The following is a 23,130-nucleotide window of genomic DNA, read 5'->3' as shown; positions in this document are numbered from 1 at the left end:
TTTAAAAATCAATAAAATTTAAAGCAAAAATTAATATTTGTACTAGAAGAATATACAGTTATATTTTACACATTTTTAATGTCAGGCACTTTATAATATATTAATGTTTTTCATTGGTTTTTCTTAGAACTCGTAAAAAGAGCTGAAGGATTACACACCAGAACTATGTGTATGGAGACCGAGCATATCCTTAGTGATGGGTCATCGGTTTTGCATTACAATGTTCACAATCTTTATGGATGGTCACAAATGAAACCCAGTCATGAGTAAGTAGTGTTCATAATTATCCTTTCTGACTCTTTACTGTCTTTTAGATACTAGATTTAATGTTATCTAGTTTGAGAGTTCTTCATTATTGACATTATTTTGTGGCACTTTTCTTCCCAATGTTATCTGTAACTTACTTGGTCTTTCATGACACTTAGAATTTGTGTTTTTCCTTTTGATATCTCTCTCTTTCATCTGAACCATTGCTTTGAATTTGTATCTTATTTCCAAAAGAATCTTAAACTATTTTATCTTGTTCCGTACCAGCTCATAGTAGGGAACACCTAACAAATAGTAAGTGCTCAATAAATAGTTTTGAATGAGTAAATGAGTAAATAATATATAACTTGATGTCATTAATTAAGATATTAATAATTGGCTAAATTTGTTTTTTGTATGAATTATTAGCAAATTAGAGTATGTGTGAATTATCTTGAGCTTCTCAAACTTTAATGTCCAATTAAACAAACTGTCATGTGAGGCCAAAGATAATGGAACTCCGGCCATTTTTTGAGTATCAAATATTTATTAGCATTATCTATTAAAACCTTCTTCAATTAAAAAAAATGTCCTATAATGTTGCATTGCCTAATGTGGTAGCTACTAACTATATATTGCTGTTGAACAATGCACTTAGGAATAGATTTTCCAATTTTATTAATTTTAGGTATTTTTATCTACTATGCTATTACAGTTTTCCCAATTTTCTCCCTTTATCCCCCCTTTGCCCTGCCCCACAACTGTCCAGCATCCCCACTTAGTTCATGTCCATGGGTTGTACATATAAGTTCTTTGAGACCTCTGTTTCCTATACCATTTTTATCTTTATGTCTACTAATTATGCTTCTTATCCCCTGTACCTTTTCCCCTCATTCCTTCCTTCCCCCTCCCCACTGAAATTCCTCTATGTGATTACCATTTCTGTGATTCTGTTCCTGTTCTGTTTTTTTGCTTAGTTTTTGTTTTCATTGTTTTTCTTTTCTTTTAGGTTCATTAGTTGATAGTTGTGAGTTTGTTGTCATTTCACTGTTTATATTTTTTATCTAAGATAAAAAGTCCCTTTAACATTTCATATAATAAGGGCTTGGTGACGATGAATTTCTTTAACTTGATCTTATCTGGGAAGCACTTTATCTGCCCTTCTGTTTTAAGTGAAAGCTTTGCTCGATAGAGTAATCTTGGATGTAGGTCCCTGCCTTTCATGACTTTGAATACTTCTTTCCAGTCCCTTCTTGCCTGCAATAAATTTAGGCTTATTTTATAGCCCACATGGCTAGTGGACACTGTTGTTAGCCAGTGATTAATTATACACTGTAATCCCCTGGAGATTTCAAATAAATTCTGACGATCAGCCTGTGGTACAGCCTAAGGAGCTGAACTTTAAAAAATTACCCAGGTGATTCTAATGGGCAGCAAAGTTTGAAAACTATCTCCCTGGTATATAACTGAAGTAGGTAAATGAATGAGAAAACATTTTGGAATAAAGAGTGTGGGTAATATTACCTCACTTACTGAAACATTTTATCCTATTTCTAGCACAAGTCTCTTTTTCAACCTTGAATAGATGAATTATTTAAGATATTATATGAATGAGTGACCACAGATTTGTTAACCAAATCCAAAAGTAGGGACACTAAGATCAAGGACTAAGGAATGCCATTCTTAAGAGTAAACAAACTGGTCTTCAACAGGTCTCAATGTCTTTTATTGAGAAAAACATTTCTTTCAATCAACCCTACTGTGATGTAATAATGGAACATGGATATCCTTACTTAACCACACTTCACTGTAAAATTACACATATTAAAAAGAACTGAAGTATTAATAATTGATTCATCATCCAGCTGGCAAAAAGTATGCATTTGAAGATGAAAGTATGTAATTTAAGGGAATATGAAAAAATGTTTTTTTCTTCAAAGGTCAGGAAATTCAACTCTGGAACACATTATGGAATCTACCATGTTTCCTGACATGTTGCAGGGTGCTTAGTAAATTTAAATAAATCCATTATTATCCTACTACAGCTACCAAAATTATATGAATAAATTTAAGGGAAAAGTAGGTTAATTTCTAGAGTTGACAAAGGTATTTGGAGATGTTTAAGGTTCATTTTAACTCTTAAATAACATTATAGGAGAGATATCTTCTGAAGAACAACCTTTAATTTGTCATAATACATTTTGTTAATAATTTTAATTTCCCTCCATTCCATAATACTTTTCAGTACAGATTTCCACCATGTTTGTTATTTAAGTTAAGCAGATTAAAGTGTTAAATGTTGAGTTAAGTATCTCAATTTATACATATTTTGAGTTATATGAGAAAAAGCAGTAACCTCCTTCTCAAAAAATTTTAGAGATTAAATATAGTCATTACATGTTTAAAGACTTTGACAAATGTGAAAGTGTTCTGTATGTAAATTACCTTTACATTTAAGCATATGGTGAAGAGTGAAGACTTTTTATTTATCATTAGAGACAACCAAAAGTATTAAAAATGCCTTTTGTTTCTTTCAGTCATCCAAATTATAACATTTTATCATTGCATTTTGTGATTCATTTGCTGTCTTTCAAACACACATATTTGACATTCAACTATCTCTTATTGTATTTTTCAGTTAGCATGAAACTTAGCATGAAAAAAGCAAACCACAGAAAGAATAGAATGAGTGTATTCAGAAACAAGAGCTAAATAATCAGCCTGTGCAATTGCAAACAGGTTTAGAGATTTTGGGATATACCACAACAAATGAAAAATTTTCATATATATACATCATAAAAAAACTTTCACTTTTCATTTTACTCCTTCTATTGCTATTTAAATTCCAATGTATTGAAACAAAGCTTACAATAGTAATATAGGGAGAAATTCAGTTTAAAAACTACCTAAAACTGTGTGTTCAAACTTCAGACAATTATTCAAGGAGCATATAAATAGTTACTTTATATTTTCATCAATACCTTTCAACAATACCTTAAATGACTTTACTCATTGCTATTTTTTTAACAGAGAAAACATAAGAAAATCAAAATCTTTGATTCTCTGAAAGTTCTGGTTGTATTAAATACACAAATTTTAAGTAAATGCCCAAAATTCCTGTAATACAAATTTAAAAGGTATTTACAAAGTCAATAGATATAAATTATTTTCTCAGATATTCCTATAGACTGGGTGAGTTTACAACTTGGACAATTACAGTAAATTGCTTTTCTATGTTTAGTGTATCTATCTGGAAAGAATAAGAGTGCCTTTTGTAGGTAGGAGAATTGTGTACTGTGGGAAGTGACTTCTTCCTAAAATTTTTAGTGAAAAATAAGACTGGTATAGATAACAACAAATAGGATCCAGCTTACCCTTTCACTAATTTGGAAGTTTTCTTAATTATAGCTGTAACTTATTTTTTTCTATTACGCTGTTGGTCAACAAAACATATACTGAACACATGTATCTTAGATATTACTTCTTTTGTTTTTAAAGGAAGACTTTCTTTTTTTAATATTTCATTTATTTACTTTTAGAAAGAGGGGGAGGAAGGGAGAAAGACAGGGAGAGAAACATCAATGTCTGGCTGCCTCTCACATGGCCCCCACTAGGGACCTGGCTCACCACCCAGGCATGTGCCCTGACTGGGAATTGAACTGGTAACCCTTTGGTTTGCAGGCTGTGCTCAATCCACTGAGCTATACCAGACAGGGCTTTAGACATTGCTTCTGATTAATGTGGTTGTGTTGGATATTGATATAGCTGTTATAAATGTTTTTGAAATTATAAAATTTATTTTTGTTGTATTTTTCATTACTATTTATCCCCTTATATTCTCTTCCACCTTAACCCACCCTCCTTACTCCCCCCAAATTTGAGTTTTAAGTCCATAAAATGTTTTTCATGAGTTAGTTTTTCACATTATCTTCTCACCGAAGGAATTTTTTAATTTGGTTATTTATTATGCTAGATACTCACAAAAAGAGAACTATTTCATCATAAAAAAACATTTTACACAATGCTAAACCTGAAATTGATATTACATTTTTAAAAAATCTAATGGTGGGTCAATTTGAAATGTTAAATGAAAAAGTTATTATTTCTAAAGTGTATTAACATATAATACTGAAAGCTCTCCTTTCTAAAAATAAGTCAATAAAGTATCTTTAGTTTTCAAAGAGCTTTTAAAATAAATATTGAGAAAACAATCCTGTAATAAATTTGCTTCTCTAAACAACACTAACCTGTCTTTCAATAATATAATACCAGCCAATCAGACATGAGAGATATAAGTATTTAGAGAATATTTATCAACTGATTTCACCAGTAATTAAAAACAATAGACATGAGTGTGCACTATAACAAAAATGTAGAGGAGCAAGTCCTTACTGATTACATCTTCTATGTCAAAAGCCAGTGATCTGTATGAAATAATTGTAGGGCCTTCCTTTTCCAAAGCAAACATGAGTTAAAAAGACAACAAAACTGTCCTGAAGAAATGTGATAGTTTTTTCACATCCTTCAATAATTCCTGTATACCTGTATATGTTCAGGTAATTTTTCAAGAATCACGTTATAAACATATGTTTAATTCAGTTAAATTGGTAAGATTTAGCTCTCTGCTAGTGATACAGGAACATTTTCAAAGAATTAAAACACTAAAAAAAAAAATAGCCGTAGCTTCTTTTCTATTATTATGTGTATATTTCTCTTTATTGTGTTTATAAAACCACAAAGGGTATCTTTGACAGAGAGATTCACCAGATTTGCAGAATCACAAAATGATCTTGATTATATTGATATAGAAATTGTGTTCCATTACTTTTCATTTGTACCTAGTTTCCATATGTATGAGTATGTCTGACTGTGTGCATAAAATGTTAACAGTTGAGTTATTTTGTCTTTTTACTTTCTTAAGATGTTTTCATTCTTATCAGTAAAACACAGAGCAGTGAACATCCATGAGGTCTCTATGTGAATTTGGCTGTTTTTTTTTTTTTTAAATTGTAGCTCAAGTTTTGAGTAAAATTCAAGGTCTACCTTTTACTGTATGTTTCAGAAAATATTCTCACATCAAGAATAATTTTGTTCTCAAAGTAACTATACTAAATTTTCAAATAAAATTGAGGCTGCTATGTTTCTTAATTCTTGAGAAATGTAAATTTTATAAAATTCATTCAACTAAAAAAAAATAGACTTTTGAATTAATTTGAGATTACCTTTAGTAAACATGACTAAAATAAATACATTCTTAGATCATTTAAAATGTTTTAAAGTTTTCAAATCAATAGTCTTCTTTTATATAGTCCTCTTTTATAATATACAATTATGTTTTATATAATTATTTTCTCTTAAAAAATGAATTTTCTCCAATAATTCAAGATAGTTTTATAAATTTTCTAATATTTTAAAAATGCTTGTGTAAACTATTATAAAACCCAATAAAATACTTCTGTAAGAAAACATTAAAATTCTTTCTATAAGCTATATTCTCCAAAGTCAATTGACAACAGAAGATAAACTGTCTTATGGTTTAATGTGCTTCTTAAAATTGAACTAAATTCATTGTGACTAAATTATTTGTAAAGTTAGATGTGTTTGAAATATTTATAAAATATGTGTAGTGATGGGATTTTAAATTATTTGTTGAGTGATAAGTGATTTTCAGATAAGAAATATTCTGTGAAGGTTTACAGAAGATATTCTTCTAATGCAAAGTTAGGTTTTTCCTTAAAAGAAAACTATTTAAAGTACTTTTTTACATGATAGATTGGGAATCAAACCAGTAACCCTGTGGTTGGCAGGTCAGCACTCAATCCACTGAGCCACACCACCACACCAGACAAGGCTATTTTGAAAATAATTTATGCAGGGTTCTTCTTGATCAGAAATCTGGTAAAACACATATTCAATTATTAATTTCAGCCCCTGGTAAAAATTTTTGCAAAAGACATATAGAAGAAAGAAAGCCTTTAAGATTACGGTGTTTCTTGCATGTGAACACAGTGAGAGTTTGTGACAACTTTATTCTTATGTAATTTTTATAATAGTTAAATAAATTTAGTTTCATTTGCAAATTAGTAAATTTAGATTATACATTTTCATTTATACTTTTAAACTTATCAATTATTTTATTATTTCAAAATATACATTCATTTCTTGATAAATATCAGGAAATATATATTATATATAACCAATATATTAATTTTATTAATTTGATTGACTTTTTATATTTATTATCAGAAATAAAACAATGGAGATGTTTTTCTTATATGACCTTTCTAAAGAGAGACCCATGTAAAGTAGAAAATTTAAGTTAATAGATACAATGGATACAACAGATGGTTCAATATTTCATCTTAAGTCTATTTAAAATATTTTAGTTTCCTATAATATTAATTTGAGCTATTCAGTAATTTAAAAATTTTCTACATTACTATTATATGCCTGGTACTGTATTAGGTGTAAAAAGTACAAAAAAGATTAACACAAAGTCCTTAACCTCAAGAATCTCAAGAACTCATTAAAGAAGCTTTACATATAAACAAATCAGTATAAACACTTTGGCCATACTGTAACAAAAAAACATGATTCTATACTGTTGATAACATGTAAGTGAGTTGTAATGTCTACCTAATTAAGTACTTGAAATTTTTTCCCTGAGACTTTACTACAATCCTTATTCATATACAATTTATTTTGAGTAAATAAAAATAAACATTTTATTTTCAATTAATAGAATAGTAAAATAATTTCCTATTTTAGATAACTCATTATATCAGAGAGAGAGAAATGCAGATAAAATAATGTAATGCATTATTCTTGCCACTAAAACACAAAACAAGTTATTCAAGTCACTTTTCAAAGAGTGAGGGAAAACATGACATCATTTGTAAAATCCATTCTTTTAATCTGACTTTGAATAGATTCCATTCTTGTATAGAACAATTAGATTCATTTTTGAGCCCAGGAAAGCCCCATTCTATTTAAACTAGCCTGTAAAAGAAGGGATATTATAACAAATATTCTCTTCACAATAATACAAAGCTTGTGTTGACAAGTTACAATTGAGCAGGGATGGAGCAGTCAGTAGTTGGAGCCTAGACCTTTTATTAAGAGAAAACATTTAAGTAGACTAAAATGCATTCAGTCAAAAAACTCACAAATCATTAATTAGTTGATTTGATAATACCAATAGTCGACTTAATTTGTACTAATTGAACAAATAACTGCAGGCCACTTAGGTATTTCAAGCTTGTAAATGTTGGAAGAGAAAAAACATACCTTTATACCAGTGAGGCATTTATAGTATAATGAGAGAAGGCTCACATATGAAGAGCCAGTTATATTATGACACAACATAGATATCATAAATCAAATTCTGTTTTCAATGAAGTGATTGTAAATAGAAATAGCTGAAGCAAACAACTAATGTAAAGACTTACAGATCCTTTTTCACTTACATTAGTGGATTGCGGAAGGCAACAGGCAAAAGAGGAATTGTTATTTCTCGTTCTACATACCCAACTTCCGGACGATGGGGAGGTCACTGGCTTGGGGACAACTATGCAGACTGGAGCAATTTGGACAAATCAATCATTGGTATGTGAGAATCACCACCTTTAACCTTTTTTTTTTTTTGAGTTTTCTGTTAGGTATTTACTTTTCCTGGTATCTGTTCCTATACTTTATAAGTTTGTCTTGAAAATTTACTTCTGGCATCACATTTTAATGACAAATACCACCATGATATAAGGCAATAGGCTAGAAAACAACATCTGGGATGCTTTATAGAAACTAATGATTTCCAAACAGTTTATTTTGAGAAAATAATTTTATCATGTTTTGTTTCCTGGTTAGAAAGGGAGCTAGATGGGAAGGATAACACACTAAGAATAGAAATGGGAAGAAATTCTAGATTCTAAGAATCACTTATAAATTCTAAAGAATGAAATATTGAAAACCAAATTTAGAGAGAATTTTCTGGCAATGGTTGGATAAATAGTAAATAAGACATTATCATTTTAATGGGCAAATTAATACTTTTCTGTTTATAATCTAGTCTTAAAAATGATTTACAATTGAAAATCTAGGAAATCACATGCATTCTATTTTCCTCTGAGGAATTTATTTCATAAAATGACTTATTTTGTTTCAAATGATGAGACCTATCATTAAATTATTACAGAGATAGCCTTTTATTATAAAATATGAAACCAAGAAAATCACTACACTTTCTTCTCATACTATGTCTTTATAATAATTCTGTGCTCTAAATATGTTATCTTAGAATTGTCAAGAAAACATCCTTTTTTATAAATAACATTAACACTATAAACTTAACATGTATGAAAATTATTAAAATATATGATAGAAAATTGTGTTAATTACCTTAAAAATGTTTCATTGAACTAGAGGTTGACATTAGAAATAGAACATTTTCATCAATAAAAATACTGAAATATGAAACTACAGCTTATTAAAATTTTTCCTAATTTTTTAGGTATGATGGAATTTAGTCTCTTTGGAATATCTTATGTAAGTGATGCTATTCCTTTCATATTTATAACTTGTAAATATTAAGGAAGACTGAAAATTAATTAAATATAACAATGCATTTTAGACTGGAGCAGATATCTGTGGTTTCTTCAATAATTCGGAATATCAGCTCTGCGCTCGCTGGATGCAACTTGGGTCATTTTATCCATACTCAAGAAATCACAATATTAAGGATACTAGGGTATGTAATTATTGCATTTACTCTCCCCTTCCCACTAAACATATGTTTTCTATTGACTTTCCCTCAATGATGTTCAGATGAATGTTTTTTACTCTCTGTATATTTACTAAGAATCTCTAAGCTCATCATTTTGAGAAATTTCTGGCTTGGGTTACTCTTTATAATTTTTGGTTCAGAACTTTGATAGATTGCTTATTTACTGCTATTCTATATAATTTTGGAGTAGTTGGGGTGGGAGGGGGGAATTGTCCCTGGAACTTCTTCCAAACCAGAATGGAACAACAAAAAAGACAGCTTCATATTGAATAATTAGAAGTGAATGCCATTTGAAATACTTGTATCAATGCATGAAATAGGAAGATTTAAAAAGGCATATGTTAAAAATGAGTTGAGAAATTGAAAGAAAAGAGAAAGAGAAGAAAAAGGGAATCATGAGGACTTACTTCTGTGTGGTGATACAGCTATACACTTTACCAACTTGTCCAGAGGAACTTCTGAATGAGAGGGGGGACAATACTAAAAGTTATGGATAACTATGAACACTTAGAGGCAATGTTTAACTAAGCACTAAATTTTGCGATACTGATTTTCGGTGAAGGAGTACAGAGCAAAGATAAATTACCAAGAGCCCCTTATGGAAGAGTTGTAGACAGAGCTTGTCTTTAAAGAATGAAATCTAGCCATAGTAACTGACTGTTAGAGCTCACCATGTGCTTCAAATCTTTGTGTTACTCTTGGGAAATTTTAGTCAGAAAATGAAAGTGAAAATCTATTAGGGTAGAAAGGCAATATCATATTTTGGAAGAATTTGAAATTTGGGAAATAGAGACATAACTTGATGGAATAGAAATATTTAACAGGAAAACTTATCAATAACAAAAGCTGTGATATTAGGAGGGTGGAGTTTCTATGAATCAATAGAAGCTTGAGTATGGATTCTTTCAGAAAGTATTCACTGAGAATCTATTAGCTATTTACAAAACCCCTGCCCTGCTAATTCACATAATGTAGGAAGGATAGTGATTATAGATAAGTATGTGTACATATATTTATATATATTTTATGTATATTTTAGATGAAATATGAGGTACAAATAAATGCATATGAAGCAAAAATGAAGTGTGCTAAAATGATAGAGATTTATAGGGGTTCTGTTTTAGAAGGGGTGAACAGGGAGGTCAACTTTTCTTAGATGAAGTCACATTACAATTAGCACAGAGACTTGAGTGGAGAAGAGCAGCTAACATAAATATTGTACTGGGGAAGAGAATTTGAGGTGGGAGGGAGTAAGGGAAAGAACCCAAGATGGGAATGTGGCTGGAGTTTTTGAGAAGATGAAAGGGGGAAGAAAAAAAAAAAGACTAAGGAAATATGTCTAAATAAAAAATCAAAACAACAGAAGGCTCAACCTAAGTTTAATTATGAGGTAATAGAATCAAATTTAGGAATGTATGGTTTAGAATTACATGCTTGTGTATCAACATTTTGAAAGTGAAATAATATTGAAATCAATAAGCAACAGATAATGACCTTTGTCTCTTTCTTCTTATCTGACTTTGAAACTTGTAACAATATGGTCATATCCCATTTAGTAGTCCTTGCAACATTTAATTTTTAAGTATGTGCTTATTCTAACATTACATACACCAGTATTAACACTCAGTCATCATCAAGCATTCTTAATCCTAAAATCTAGAAAAGTTGGAATCTTCATAGATATGAGGAAGCTCTTAAGGGCCCTATTCTTGCTGATAACAACAACAACAACAACAACAACAAAAACATTGAAAGTGTTGCCCTTGGAGTTATGTGGCAGCCTTTTTTGTTCCCTGGAAAAGATAAAATATAAAATACTAAACACTTTAACTGTGAATTATTTTTAACCAGTTAGTGCAAAAATGCTTTAAACAGGTGTTTAATCTTTCACATATTAATTTTAGTCTTTTTACCTGGAATGTATATTCTACAATAAACTGGAGCATGCTTTTTTCCCTTTTCTGGCATTAATTAGATTTTCTCGTCCTCATATATAATTAGTTTTTCGCATAATAATTTACTTATTTCTTATGAGAACACACAATGTGCAGGGTTACTATGGCAGGCTCTACATGTCTCTTTATTGCAATTCCTTTTTGTGTAATGTTCCTATCTATCCTACACCACTTTGCACTTCTACACTGTATGTCATCATACTTGACAATGTATTTGCCCCCTATTCAAATGTGAACTGCTCTTCATACATGATAACTTAAACTAAATCAAGCCAGAATTAAATCTGCATTTTTCTTATTAAAGGCCAATATTGTGCTCTCAGTATGGGATAGAAACATTATTGCATAACATTTTGTGACAATAGTATAAAGCACAGGATAATGAATTAATACTATTCTTTACTTTTTATTCTCCAAATATGCATTTGAAAAATATGATTTAAACAAAGACAACAGTTTGTGACTATTTCAATTTGGTTTATTTCAGAGACAAGATCCTCCTTCCTGGAATGAAACTTTTTCTGAAATGTCAAGGAACCTCCTAAATACAAGATATACTTTATTGCCCTACTTCTATACACAGATGCATGAAGTTCATGCTCATGGTGGCACTGTTATCCGACCTCTTTTGAATGAGTAAGTGCAAATTTTTTTTCTACCATAAAAAAAAATAGCTTTCATTTGTTTTACTTAATAGTATCTCTCAGTACAATATAGAAATATTTTGACTTGGAAAGTTTGCATTGATATTTTAGTGTACATTTTGGCTTAACACACATGTTCATAAATAAATCTTCTGATAGATTAATATATGCCATTAAAAATAAAACAAAGTAATTAGTTACTAAAAAGTAATCATTCTTATTAGGAACAGATACAATATCCCGGGTGCTCTTCTTGATAATTTCCATAACTTATTACATTGAATATATTCAAAACGTTTTCTACATAAATAATATTGTCCCTACATTATGATTAAATTAGGTACAGTTTATAGCATTTAAGGAAATCTACCACATATAAGTCCCTAATTAAAGAAAATCTCACTCCTTTCCATAGGTATGCTAATGGGGTACCTTAGAACACTTTTAACATTTTTCTTCAAAAAATTTTGGATTCACTTTTTAAAGCACAAACTGATATATGGCCAAATCTTGAAATGTGATTCCATGGAGCACAGTTAGAAAAAAGTTATCTTGTTCTATCCTTAAGACAAATACAAACTGATTTGTATCATAGATATTACAAAAATCAAACAAACACATATTCAACAAAGAAACCCTTGAAATAATCATACAGGGGGATAAAAATGGAATTTATTTGTAAAAAATTGTATACTTATTCTTACATATTTAAACCAGTCACCTTCAAATTGCTGTCCATTTGATGCAATATACCTATCGAGATGTTTTTTCCACTGTGCAGACAGTGTTTGAACTCATTGATTTTGATGCCTTTTAGTGCTTTTGCTGTTTTTTTTGTTGTTGTTTTACCTCTTCCATGTTGGCAAAATGTTTTCCTTTGAGGACATTTCTCCTGCAGGGAAACGAAAAAACAAGTTGTTTGGGGAGAAGATGGCTGAATAGGGAGGTGGGGCATGGGGGTCATGCTATTTTTGGTGAAAAAAAATCTGAAAATTCAGCGAGGTATGGGCAGGTGTGCTGATAAATCATCCTCATAAAATGAGCAAATGCACTGAGAGAGTGTTCAAAAAAATTCACTGAAGCCAAATGCAGCCTCTCACAAAAACAACAGCTAGTACACTGATACAGATGGGTTCCTGGAACACTCACCTGCAGAACAGGGGAAGCCTGCCCTCTAGAAGATAATTCTGTTTTGGAGGGTTTCTCCTCACATAGTATATTTAGCTTCCTGTGTACCCTATATTATCAGAGTAATAAAAAATATAGTAAATCAATAAAAACATACAACATATATTTGCTCAAATTGATCAGTAATAACCAAGGTAACTTTACCAAAATAATAAGTCAATCAATATGCCTTAAGTTCTAGTAATAAGATGAAAAATTCAGCTTTCTTAAAAAAAGCTTTTCTAGATTCAAATTATTCTCTCCAGTTGCTTTATTAAACCACACTTTCCTCACACTTCTTTTCCAGGGCATTTATAATTTTTACACTCTAGTTTGTTGAGATTCTATTTCTGGTTGATATCTGTACCTCTGTGAGTTCTCTTCAAAGGACATTTCTTATTCAGTGTCATATGACCAATCACAATTCTCAACATGTTGTCAGGAAGTTTAATAGTGGTCTAGATTTACTCATAAAGCCTTATATATAGTATTGCATATTGAATTCCAAGTCATAGAATTTTTTAAAAAAATTTATAGTTTAGTTTTCATTGCAATCCACAATGTCCACACTGCAAAATTAATTCTTATTTCATGGTATTCATTAGATATGAAGTTCTTTCATTAAACTATTTGTAAATACTTTGCCAAGGTTCTTCAATGAGAAGCCAACCTGGAACGTATTCGAGCAGTTCTTGTGGGGCCCGGCGTTTATGGTCACCCCTGTATTGAAACCTGTAAGTCCCACCACATATTTTTGTTCATAGAATATTTAATGCATATGTTTTAATTACTATACATTTATTTTTTATTTCATCTTTATTACATTTTCTATGACCACTCAGTCTCCTTATGACCCCCAACCTCCTGCAGTCACCACACTGTTGTCCATGTCCATCAGTCCTTACCTGGAGAACTTCACATTAAGTGAAATAAGCCAGTCAGAGAAAGACAAATACCACATGATTTTACCCACATGTGGAATCTAATAAAAAGACTGAACAAACAAGGAAAATGGAGACAGACTCATAGATGGAGAGCTGCGGGGTGTGGGGAGGTTGAGTGGAAGAGGGATTGAACAAAAATAACTTTATTTTTAAATTCTAGGACACTTTTGTTGTACAAGGTTACGTCCCTAATGCTCGGTGGTTTGACTACCATACGGTAAGTAATTAAAGACTTCTGAGGAACTGGCTAACTGTAAATGGACTTAAATTTGATTCTAACAATTTCATTAATGACATATTTGGTTTACTTTCCAATTAAAATGAGTAAGGTATTTCTTGCTAATTATCTGAATCAGATTAATGCACAGTAAAAGAGAATTTATTCTGCTATAGTTGTTTATGTAGTCATCCATTTATTTTACCCAGTAAACATGAGAAGTACACATTGTATACCAAAAGGTCATTGTCCTTTATTGGCTATGCAAAATGATCACTAAAGGTAATACAGTCCTCCCCAAAATAATGTATGTTGGGAATAACTTCTGTGAGCTTTCAAAGCCTATCCATTTTCTGCATGTGAGCACCACAAAAACAAGTAATGGTAAATCCATGTCAAGGCTATCAATAAACCGAGTGCTGAATATATGCTTTAAACAACATGATCTTCTGATTAAATGTTTGTGTCTTGAGTTTAAAATAGGAAGTGTATCACTGGACTTTATAAATGAGCCTCTTCAAGTTACAATATTGCTAGTAATTCTACTTCTTGCTGCTTTTGTTCTTCCTTCCAACCCTGTCATTTCCAGGGTCAAGACATTGGTGTCAGAGGAGTCGTTAAAGAATTTGATGCTCCGTTATATAAAATAAACCTTCATGTTCGTGGTGGTTACATTCTACCTTGCCAAGAGCCTGCTCAAAATACATTTCACAGGTAAATGAAGTGTTCACGGAGCTCAGATTAAATTGTAAGATACATCATGTAGAACTGTCAAGGACCGGGAAGAGTCTGAGAATCTACCCTATTTCCAAGCTTACAGGGTAGCCTGCCAATGTCATGGAGCTGGGTCAGAAGCAACGACCTTTTTTATACTTGGCATACCTAGAAATGTGACCTTCACATTTACTTCAGTTTTCCCTGTCCTCCAAGTCCCATGGGGGTGACATGGAGTGGCCCACTAGATGCTGCCCATTTCAGAACTTTGAATAACAGCTAATAATTCCAAGCTCAAGGGAACTCTCCTCCTCCTCCTCTTCCTTCTTTATGGACTATAAGCAAACTTGCTCACTCTTCACTTTGAATTATTATACTGGACAGGAATTTTAAAAAATAATTAAACAAACAAACACTGCTCTGTATTCCAATACTGTTTGCTTTAAAACATCTTTAAAAGGATAGTTCAGAAAAAGAAAAACTGTCAGTGCTTCAGTATTCAAGATACACAAAAACGTGTTGTCTCCAAATACATTTCCTCATATAGTAAGAAAGTTTTTCAGACAAATAAACCAATTAAAACTTAATGTCTTCTGTATAAATATGCAATGGTAATGATAAATGAATGCCTTGCTTTTTGAATGGCTGCCTTTCCTAGCTCCTCATCTTTTTCTGCCTCTAACATGTGGAAATAAATATTGTTTATTTCTTGAAAACATAATTTTTAAATGAACCTTTCTAGAACTCTAAACATACATTGCTCAGAAGATTTCTCTTTTTTCCATCTTTTCTGTTCCCTTTTTATGCCTCTCTCTTTCAGTCCTGTAAATGTTCTTTGACCCACTTTAGTCTTTGAAAAAGACTAATTTTTTTTAAAAGACTAATTTTTTTTGAAAAAGACTAATTTTTTTTGAAACCCATCTGGTTCTCACAGGAGAACCAGATGAGTTTCTTAGTAGACCCATTTGTATAAAGAAAAAAGATAACTCAGATTTGCTGTCCATTACCATTTACACTGATTATCTGGTTAGGACCCTCCTCTCTTCTTTGCTCCAGAACCCTCTGACTTGTATTCTCTTTCTCTCATTCAGCATTATGTGTCCAATCAGTCAGGGATCATGGGTCCATTGTATCTCTTGTGACTGATGTAAGAGTGACTCTTTTATACAGGCCATGGAGTCTCTGTTTCAACTGCTTAAAATTCCTGGCTTAGACAAGCAGATTTTAGAGGACTTAGTCCCTCTGTCTCTTTTCCACTCTGTTCATCATCTACATGCTCACAGACCCAGTTAACATGAACAGTTTCTTTCAATTTTCTGGAAACACACCCATTTCTATCAATATTCTCCCTGATATCAATTGAACATGAGGAAAATGATTCTATATAAAAAATGAGTGCTTCATTGAGGGGACCATTCAAACCTTCAACCATAAAGGATCATTTTGTTATGAGAAAGGAGGAAAGAGGCAATTGTTTGAGTGTGTCAGAGATAAAGTAAATAGGATATTAGTCTTAGGTATATGTAGGGTAGGGCAAAAATAGGTTTATTGTTGTGAATACACAGAACATTTTATTTTTGTATTATGGATCAACTACTATATTATTTTCCATAAATCTACTATAATCCTATTTTTGTCTTGCCCTGTATATAGGATAAAGTGCAAGTTGTAAAATTATTTTAAATCTGTTTTAAAATATGTTGCAAATCTGTGGGTTAAACCAGAGTTTTAATGTTGCCAATAAGGTACTTATCTTCTAAACCAGTGAACTGAGCTGAAATGCATACATGTATGCATGCTAAGACATACTAACATTTTTACACAGAAAATATCAAGTTGCTATGAAGATTAAAATTTTAGATATTCTGGTATTTTAGGAGAGTTTCATGGCAATACAATCTTAAACATTCGTGATTGACCAATAGCTAAGCATGATTTGCCTGAGAAATCCTTCCTTAGTAATATGAAGCTGTCAAACCAGCTCTCTTATCCAATGTTGATGGTGGCAAATATTTAGTTCTCAAGTAGGCCAGTGAAGCCAAAAATTTAAGAGATAGTGTCCATTCCTAGAATGGGACTTAAAACTTGCTGGCTGTTTTCTACATTCTTATTAATAATTGCTATGATAATTCAGTGATTTATATATGGAAATGTAAGGAAGACATAAGACATATGAGATAAAGTGCCATTATTTTAATGTTTTATGTTTAATGATCAATGACAGGATTATCATTGAAAAGAATAAACATGTCAATAAACTTATGGTTATAATTATTATAAGTGAGGCCACCTCTGATTTATTACAGTAAGTGAACTTTTGAGATCAAAAGACATGCATGATATATTTATTAAATATCAATAATTTTATGGTTCATTCTCATGAATTCATAATAAATATTAAAGTGCTTCCTTTCTTTGTCTAAAACAGTTACATTCTCCTTAATTGATGTTCTTTGTTGTATTCATTTGGCTACTTATATAGATGTCATGTCATAACAAGGCACATGCTCCTCTATAAACACTGGTAAAATGATATTTCTTTCTCATAGTCGAAAAAATTACATGAAGCTCATTGTTGCTGCAGATGATGATCAGACAGCACAAGGATCTCTGTTTTGGGATGATGGAGAAACCATAGGTATGTGTTTCATTTAGTAGATAAATGTAATTGATGATGTACATAAATTATCATATTACTTTTATATTAATATCATCATACTTTGAAAGTTAAAAAATAATATCATTTAAAACAAAAATAGTTTAATAAATAGTGCAATCAATTTTTAGAAGTGTTGTAATCATTTAAAGAATTTCTTCTTATCCTAAATATAGTTAATCTCTATGCTAAATGTCTGGATAAGTAGGAGATTTGTGTGCGTAGGGATTGTATATCAATCATTTTTGTTCTCCTAGAAGCTAAAGTTTTGTGTCTTATGCTTGTATGGTTTTATAGAACTCAATCTGAGTAGTCAGGAAAACCAGGCCTTGATAATGAAGATGGTCCCCAAATTAATGATGGGTCAACTTAATATATTTCAACTTTATAATGGTGTGAAAGTGATACACTTTTAGTGGAAATCACACTTTGAATTTTTAACTTTGATCTTCTCCTGGGCTGGTGATAGGCTGTCTGATGCTCTCTCGTGGTCCTGAGCAGCAGCAGGAAGTGCAGCACAGGGGATCGTGAGGGTAAACCAGCTTTACTGTGCAGTGTACGGTTGCCAGCAGTTTTTGATAGTGTGTTTTAGGTTTCACGGATTCAGTAAATTTTAGTACTCAACACTTTATTATAAAATAGGTTCTGTGTTAGGTGATTTTTCCCAAGTGTAAGATAATGTAAGTATTCTGAGCATGTTTAAGGTAGGCTAGGCTAAGCATAGATGTTCATGGATTAGGTGTATTAAATGCATTTTTGACTTACTGTATTTTCAGCTTCTGAGGGGTTTGTTAGGATGTAACCACATCATAAATAAAGGAGTATCTGTAATTAGTTGTTTGACTTTTGGTCATTTATTTAATTTCTCTAGGACTCGCTTTCATCTTCTATGCAATGGGGTTATAATAATATGTATTTTAGAGTAGTGTGATAAAGTACTTAGAAGTTGATGAATAGTAAGTATTTAATACATCATAGCCTTAAATTATTGTTAAATTAATTTTAAATATGTCAAGATTACATTTTATATAAAGAGGTGGATATAAACCTTATGTTTTAGAACCCTCTCTGGTGATTCATTCTTTATAGTTTAGTGTTCCTTGGACTGTGTTTAAACAAGTTAACTAAAATGCAATGATGGTTTTTGTTTGCTTTGTACTGCAACAATGAGGCAAATTATGCTAGTATATATTATTATTCTTTGGAAATATAAATATATCACTTTTATATTTCCTTACAGACACCTATGAAAGAGGCCTGTATTCCTTGATACAGTTTAACTTCAAGAAGGTGTGTATTAATTTCAGAGCATTTATATGCAATTGTGTTAAATAATATATCAAGTTTTATGCTCTATTTTATATTTATTTTGTATTTATATATTTTATATGTAGTGCTTAACATACCTTATTTTAAATAGTTGAATAAATAATTTGCTGTACTATGGGATATATTTTAATTAAAATATATATTTTTTTAAAGATTATTTTTTCAATAGAAGGATTTAAATTGTGTCTTTCTCTTTGTAGACCACCTTGACAAGCACTCCATTGGTAAAAGGCTACATAAACACAGAGGAAATGAGGCTTGGATCCATCAGCATATGGGGGCTAGAAATGACTTCTGTTAAGGCAGTTAACCTCATATACAATGGAAACCAAGAGTCACTTAACTTTGCTCATGAATCAAATACAAAGGTAAGTGATATAAGACAATATTTTTTAAATGGAGTGATTCAAAATATCTACATAGATATTTTTATTTCTCAGCCCTAAAGAAACATTATTATGGGTGAACTCTAAACTTTCTTATTTATTTTCATTGAACTGCCCTATTTATTTCCATATTATCCTACTTGGTAACCTGTCATACAAATCAACTTAATGGCATTTATTTTAAAAAGTGTCTTAATGTAATTAAAGCAAGAGTAAATGTACCTTAAACATGTAAATTATTGTCATTCATATATGGTAAATTGCCTCAAAACATTTTTAAAACTATTTTTTATTTATTTATATTTAGAGAGGGAGGAAGGGGTGGGAGAAAGAGAGGAAAAGAAACATCACTGTGTGGTTGCCTCTCACGTGGCCTCCACTGTGGACCTGGCCTGCAACCCAGGCATGTGCCTTGACTGAGAACCTAACCGTTGATTTGACCCTTTGGTTCGCAACTCACCCTCAATACACTGAGCTACACCAGCCAGGGCATACAATTTTTTATTCAAAAACAAAATACCTGTATTTCAACTTTTCATATGCCTGAGATAAGGTATCTTTGAAAACTCTTGCAAAACTAATAGACTAATTGTCTATTAGCACTCATGAATATTTTGACATAGAGGTATATGAAGCTGTAACTTGTGGATTGAACAAGGAGTCAAGTATTTTTTGTTAAAGTTCCAGTAATTAGCTTTTTACCTTGACCAAATAATTTTAGGTCCTTTTTCTTTTGAGTTTAAATAGGAATATAGAAGTAAACAATCCCTTAAGCTCCTTCCAATTCTAAATCCTGTGAATCTATGTCCTATAAAGGTAGATTTCAAAAAACATATTCTAGAAACCAACTACCATAGCCATCACAATTTGCTTGATCTAAGCTTAAGGCTGCCTCTGCACTGCAAAAGCTGTGTGAGTGCTTGTACACTTACTGGTTTGCACTTAAAGTTGAATGAAAAGAAATAGCTGTTAATCAAACAATCACTTCACATGAATATAACTTACACAGTTACTTGATGGACTTCAACTTAAAAACAAACAATTATGTGTTGGACACAGTCTTAGGTCGTCATAGATTTCATAGGATGTGAGAGCTGGACATCACCTAAGGGGCCATTCTATTCACCTAAAACAGTCCTGTTACTGTTTTGTAGTCTGTTGAGATTTCACCTTTATCATGGAACTGTCTTAATTATTACTTAGGTATTAAAATACTTTTATTACATTTAATTATATAAAGTTTGGGAAATTAGAGTTTTGCATACTTAATGTCTTTTCCTGGTAAAAATAATAGTTTATAACCCAGACCTTAATCCTCATTTGTCCTCTTTTAAATATTTTCCTGGTTTTTAAAATTCCAGTTTAATGAAATCACTGATTTAGTCAGAGGCCTGTTAGGGCAAACCAAGAAATAGTCCCTGAAAAGAAAAATTAATCCCCCTAGGTGCAAATAGCATACTTATCAATTGTAGTTATAAATCAGTTTTGTTAAACTGCCTAATGTTCAACAGATCAAAACAGATCAGCAGTATATTCTCGCTCTTTATCTACTACTACAACAGTGAACAAAAGAGCTCACAGTTTTTACAATAAAAATAAACTACATACCATCAACAAGACAGGGTTAAATATTTTAACATACCAAGTATTATTTCAAGTTCATTTTGACCAAATGCTAGGCATAAAAACACATCATTATAAAGAAAAGTTTTCAAGCACATTCATAGAATTTTAAGTATTAAGGGGTAATTTTTAACAATGTTTTATTACCTCAGTGATCCAAAAGAAGATATTAATTTTACTAACAATGGAGTGCTTCTTTCAAGTATATTTAAACAAAATAAATTTTTGTGAACACCTACTATATTCTAACCATTTATAGATGTATGGGAAAAGGAAAGAGTGGTCAATTTCTCTCTCAGCCTGGTTCCCATTCTCCGTGAGTGTGGGAATTGTATGCAAAGGATGTTTTAATTGCTGTGTCAATACAAATTTTAAAACATTTTCCAAGCAACAGGTGTGCCTTGTTGCCTTTTGTAAAAACATTGCTTTTTGGTTTGATATTAAAAGAACTAGGTTAGGTTTTGGTTTAAAATGGGTCAGTTTCAAACATAGGCAATGGATATGAAAAAATTATTTAATATATACCTTTCTAAACTCATGTATTATAAACAGTAGAAATAAACCTAAAGATGATGTGCTTTAGTGAAGAATAAATATATAAAACCTTCAGGAGAGTGTTTGTACAGGAGAGTCAGTAAGTACTAAAGTAATGCTGATTCTCTTCACCTTCTCTTGCATAATTGATGATTGAATCCAAATTCACTGAGCTAAGGCACAGAGATTATTAGAGAAAAAGCAGCAATGAGAAGGTCTACTGACATCATCATATAGAACTGTTAACAGAGGATTGTTTGTCCTCTGCTGTTTAATTGTTCACTTCCAAATTTAGTCCCTGTCTGGTCTATTTTAGATTATCTCCCATGAAAAGTAACACACACATAATTAAAATCATTGTCAATGAATTCAGCATCCCAAAGCCCTTTGAGTGTGATCAAAAAGAAACATATTTCTATCCTAAATTTTATGTGCAAATAACAATACAGTATACGAGGATGGGAAGCATAGAGATTTATGTAGAGCAAGTATGAGTAATTCAATATATAGGACTTATGGAGAAAAAAAGAAGTAATAGAAATCAATATTTAATTGGTAATTGTATTAATTATTCACTGCCTCTTGAGGACCATCCCAACTCTCTAAGATTCTTTTTCATCATCTGAATAATGGGTGAGTTGGGTGAGATTATTTCTGAAATGGCTGTGAAATTTTTGGAATAAAAAATTTATCAAAATGAAAAAGAAAATATACCTTGTTTATTTAGAGAACACATTCTTTGTAGATATTGTCTTTGTTAAAACATGGTTCTGATCAAAGAATTAATTGTCATTTCACTTCTTTTTAGATATTAAATATTGATATGAAAATAAATAATGTTACTCTAAATGAGCCAATAGAAATCAACTGGTCATGAAGATCATCATCGATTCCAGTTGCCAAAGGGACATTAACATCTGGGTTTAAATTTCATCCTACTTATAAGCTTTGCTCTTCATTGGTTTCTTTTGTTGTGTAAAATAAAGGACACATGGAAAAAAACAATGGGGTGGGGAGGACTGAATGTGAGATGTGGGTGGTGGGTGAATCAGGGGAGAGTAATGGAGAAAATGGGGACGATAACTGTAAATGAACAATAATACAAATAAATAAATAAAGGAAATAAATAAATAAATAAAATCTAAAGTTATTGTACAGCATATGACTACATGAATACTAATTTATTATATTAATGTGGCTTAGAATAATTTTTAAACATATTTGGTGGGATAAATAGCTCTATTACCTTTGCTAAGTATCAAACAAAATTGTAAACCAGTTACTAAATATACCTGTATAATGAAGACATAATTAAAACAAATGATTTTTTAAAAATTTAGAGAAGTTATTATATAATTGTATATAAAAGTTTCTTCAGTATTTTGTCCATTTGTTATGTACCAATAGTAGTCATCAGACTTAATTATTTTTAGTAAGTGCACTCAATTGTAAGACAAAACCTAGGATGTATATAAGCATATAAAATATATAGTTTCTCTTTGCTTCCTAAAAGGACTTTGTCTTATTTTTGGATTGCTTTAACAAATTACCATACACTAAGTGACTTAACTAATAGACATCTATTTCTCACAGTTCTGGAAGCAGGGAAAGTTTAAGATTAAGGTGCTGACACATTTAGTGTCTGGTGAGGACCCTCTTTCTGGGCTGCAGGTAGCCATCTTCTCACTGTGTGCTAACGTGGCAGAGGGCAGAAAGGACACAGACTCTGTGGTGTCTCTCATAAGACACTAATCTCATTCATGGGGGCTCCACCCTCATGACTTAATTACCTCACAAAAGTGCCATTTCCTACTCAAATACTATCACATTGGGGATTACAATTTCAATATATGATTTTGGAAGGAGCACAAACATTCACTTTGTAGCAGAAATCTTGTTTTTTCTAGCTTTGCTCTTTATATGTGAGAAAAATATT

At 31.2% G+C, this 23,130-nt stretch overlaps 1 protein-coding gene across 1 annotated transcript in view; it reads left to right on the top strand.

Moving 5' to 3' along the window:
- Nucleotides 1-22,652, top strand: part of SI (sucrase-isomaltase) — a 92,323-nt gene extending 69,671 nt beyond the window's left edge. The window contains exons 37-48 of the mRNA XM_045851294.1: nucleotides 128-266; nucleotides 7,718-7,851; nucleotides 8,753-8,787; nucleotides 8,873-8,989; nucleotides 11,468-11,616; nucleotides 13,441-13,525; nucleotides 13,896-13,952; nucleotides 14,542-14,666; nucleotides 17,216-17,304; nucleotides 18,563-18,612; nucleotides 18,852-19,019; nucleotides 22,003-22,652. Of these exons, the coding sequence (XP_045707250.1) occupies nucleotides 128-266; nucleotides 7,718-7,851; nucleotides 8,753-8,787; nucleotides 8,873-8,989; nucleotides 11,468-11,616; nucleotides 13,441-13,525; nucleotides 13,896-13,952; nucleotides 14,542-14,666; nucleotides 17,216-17,304; nucleotides 18,563-18,612; nucleotides 18,852-19,019; nucleotides 22,003-22,071 (1,217 nt within the window). The 3' untranslated portion in view covers nucleotides 22,072-22,652. The remainder of the gene's footprint in view (nucleotides 1-127; nucleotides 267-7,717; nucleotides 7,852-8,752; nucleotides 8,788-8,872; nucleotides 8,990-11,467; nucleotides 11,617-13,440; nucleotides 13,526-13,895; nucleotides 13,953-14,541; nucleotides 14,667-17,215; nucleotides 17,305-18,562; nucleotides 18,613-18,851; nucleotides 19,020-22,002) is intronic.
- The last annotated feature ends 478 nt before the right edge of the window (nucleotides 22,653-23,130 follow it).

This window comes from Phyllostomus hastatus, unplaced genomic scaffold, assembly GCF_019186645.2.
Source record: "Phyllostomus hastatus isolate PE091 unplaced genomic scaffold, TTU_PhHast_1.1 phas_contig_86, whole genome shotgun sequence".
Taxonomy (NCBI): domain Eukaryota; kingdom Metazoa; phylum Chordata; class Mammalia; order Chiroptera; family Phyllostomidae; genus Phyllostomus; species Phyllostomus hastatus.
The sequence above is the reverse complement of the archived record's forward strand: the minus strand, read 5'-3'. Positions and strand labels throughout refer to the sequence as shown.